The sequence below is a fragment of the Aplysia californica genome, unplaced genomic scaffold (genome assembly GCF_000002075.1).
Source record: "Aplysia californica isolate F4 #8 unplaced genomic scaffold, AplCal3.0 scaffold00155, whole genome shotgun sequence".
NCBI lineage: Eukaryota > Metazoa > Mollusca > Gastropoda > Aplysiida > Aplysiidae > Aplysia > Aplysia californica.
In genome coordinates this window covers 1,213,974-1,215,452 of record NW_004797425.1, presented here as the reverse complement: position 1 = coordinate 1,215,452, position 1,479 = coordinate 1,213,974, and the positions used below count along the sequence as shown (strand labels likewise).

At 38.0% G+C, this 1,479-nt stretch overlaps 1 protein-coding gene across 1 annotated transcript in view; it reads left to right on the top strand.

Moving 5' to 3' along the window:
- The window catches only part of LOC101854496 (CD63 antigen), a 9,776-nt gene that overhangs the window by 1,423 nt on the left and 6,874 nt on the right, over window positions 1-1,479 (top strand). The window contains exon 2 of the mRNA XM_005097475.3: window positions 1,098-1,286. Within this exon, the coding sequence (XP_005097532.1) occupies window positions 1,098-1,286 (189 nt within the window). The remainder of the gene's footprint in view (window positions 1-1,097; window positions 1,287-1,479) is intronic.

The following is a 1,479-nucleotide window of genomic DNA, read 5'->3' as shown; positions in this document are numbered from 1 at the left end:
TTTGGTCTTCAAGACTTCTGGATTTCTTCTCTGGATGTAAACAAATGGATCGTGGACTTTAACAAACGGAACTACAAGATCACCGAGACTAGATATCTAGATCTAGAATCTAGAGGTTGTTTTGCAGTGATTTCACACTAAGAATGTAACAAAATCACTTTTGACAGCAAAGCGAGACGCATCCAATATAATTACAAATTCACCACGTGCCTCACTGAAACATACTTGCACACTCGCAGACACCCATACACTGTCACTACACACACACCTATAGCTCCTAACTTGTGACAGTTGAGTAGTCTAGTCTACTAAGTTTATTAAATTTCTGCTTGATCTAGATCTAGATTTAGGTTGTATCTGAGCGGTGAGGGGTTTCGACCCGTGATGAAAGTAATATTACTTGTAAACAAGACTAAACTGAAAGGTGATGGTTTGTGAAAGGTGATTCTGCTTGTGAAGCTGGTATTTTGGCTTGGCCTGAACAAATCTGAGTCCGGTCGAAATTCATCCACTCTTTGTCGAAGTTGCCCTGTCGAATTTGCACCAGCAACCAAAATCTCACCCCATGATTTTAAATAAATCATCTAAATTCCTTTTATCAAAACTTCTAATTCTGGATAGATTGAAATGAACCCAAGGATACCAAAGTTTCTTTTTATACATGACTGATAAATATTTTCGAGCGCGAAAAGAGGTGTGTGTAAAAAAGTAAATGACGTGGGAAGTACCAATTTTTTTCTTCAAGAGCGAAAAGTATGCGGCAATGGAGTGCCTATTGGATGGGTGTTTTCTGGAGCTTTTTTAAACTAAAAATATAAACAAGTGGAAGCCGAAGAAGCATAGATTTTATTTTTAGATACAGCTGCAAATGTGTTACGTGTAAAAGTGGGCTTTGATAATTCCATGACACAGGGGTCAAATGATTCGCAAAAGCCAAGTCAAGTTTGAGGCAGTCGAAGTTGCCCCGGGGCTGAATTTGCCCCAACCTACCCTATAAGGTAATGATAATAACATTTATACTATCTGACAGAAAAAAGTTTTGACTTTATTTCTTTCTTTCCATCTATCATGGTTTGATCTTGTCTTTGTCCATACAGATTGCAGGCATTGGCCTGATTGCCACAGGAGCTTATGTGAACATCAAGATGGATGAGTACTATGACTTCTTTGGCAAAGAATACCTGGGACCAGGCATATTAGTCATCATCGTTGGTGTTCTGATATTCTTAATTGCCTTCTTCGGATGTTGCGGAGCAATCAGAGAGAACTACTGCTTGACCATGACAGTAAGTGGTATACTATGTCCCATTTTTTTTATCTGAAATTTTTTTTTAAAGCTATAGTAGTATAGTTCTTGACATTTCAGTTCTCTTATTTTGGTTTCGAGTCAAGATTCCCTACTTCGTGTCTTTATAGTGCATCTAGTATGGGGAGTAGAGTCATGGCATTTTCAAATGTAAGGCAAAAGATTTTTTTAGC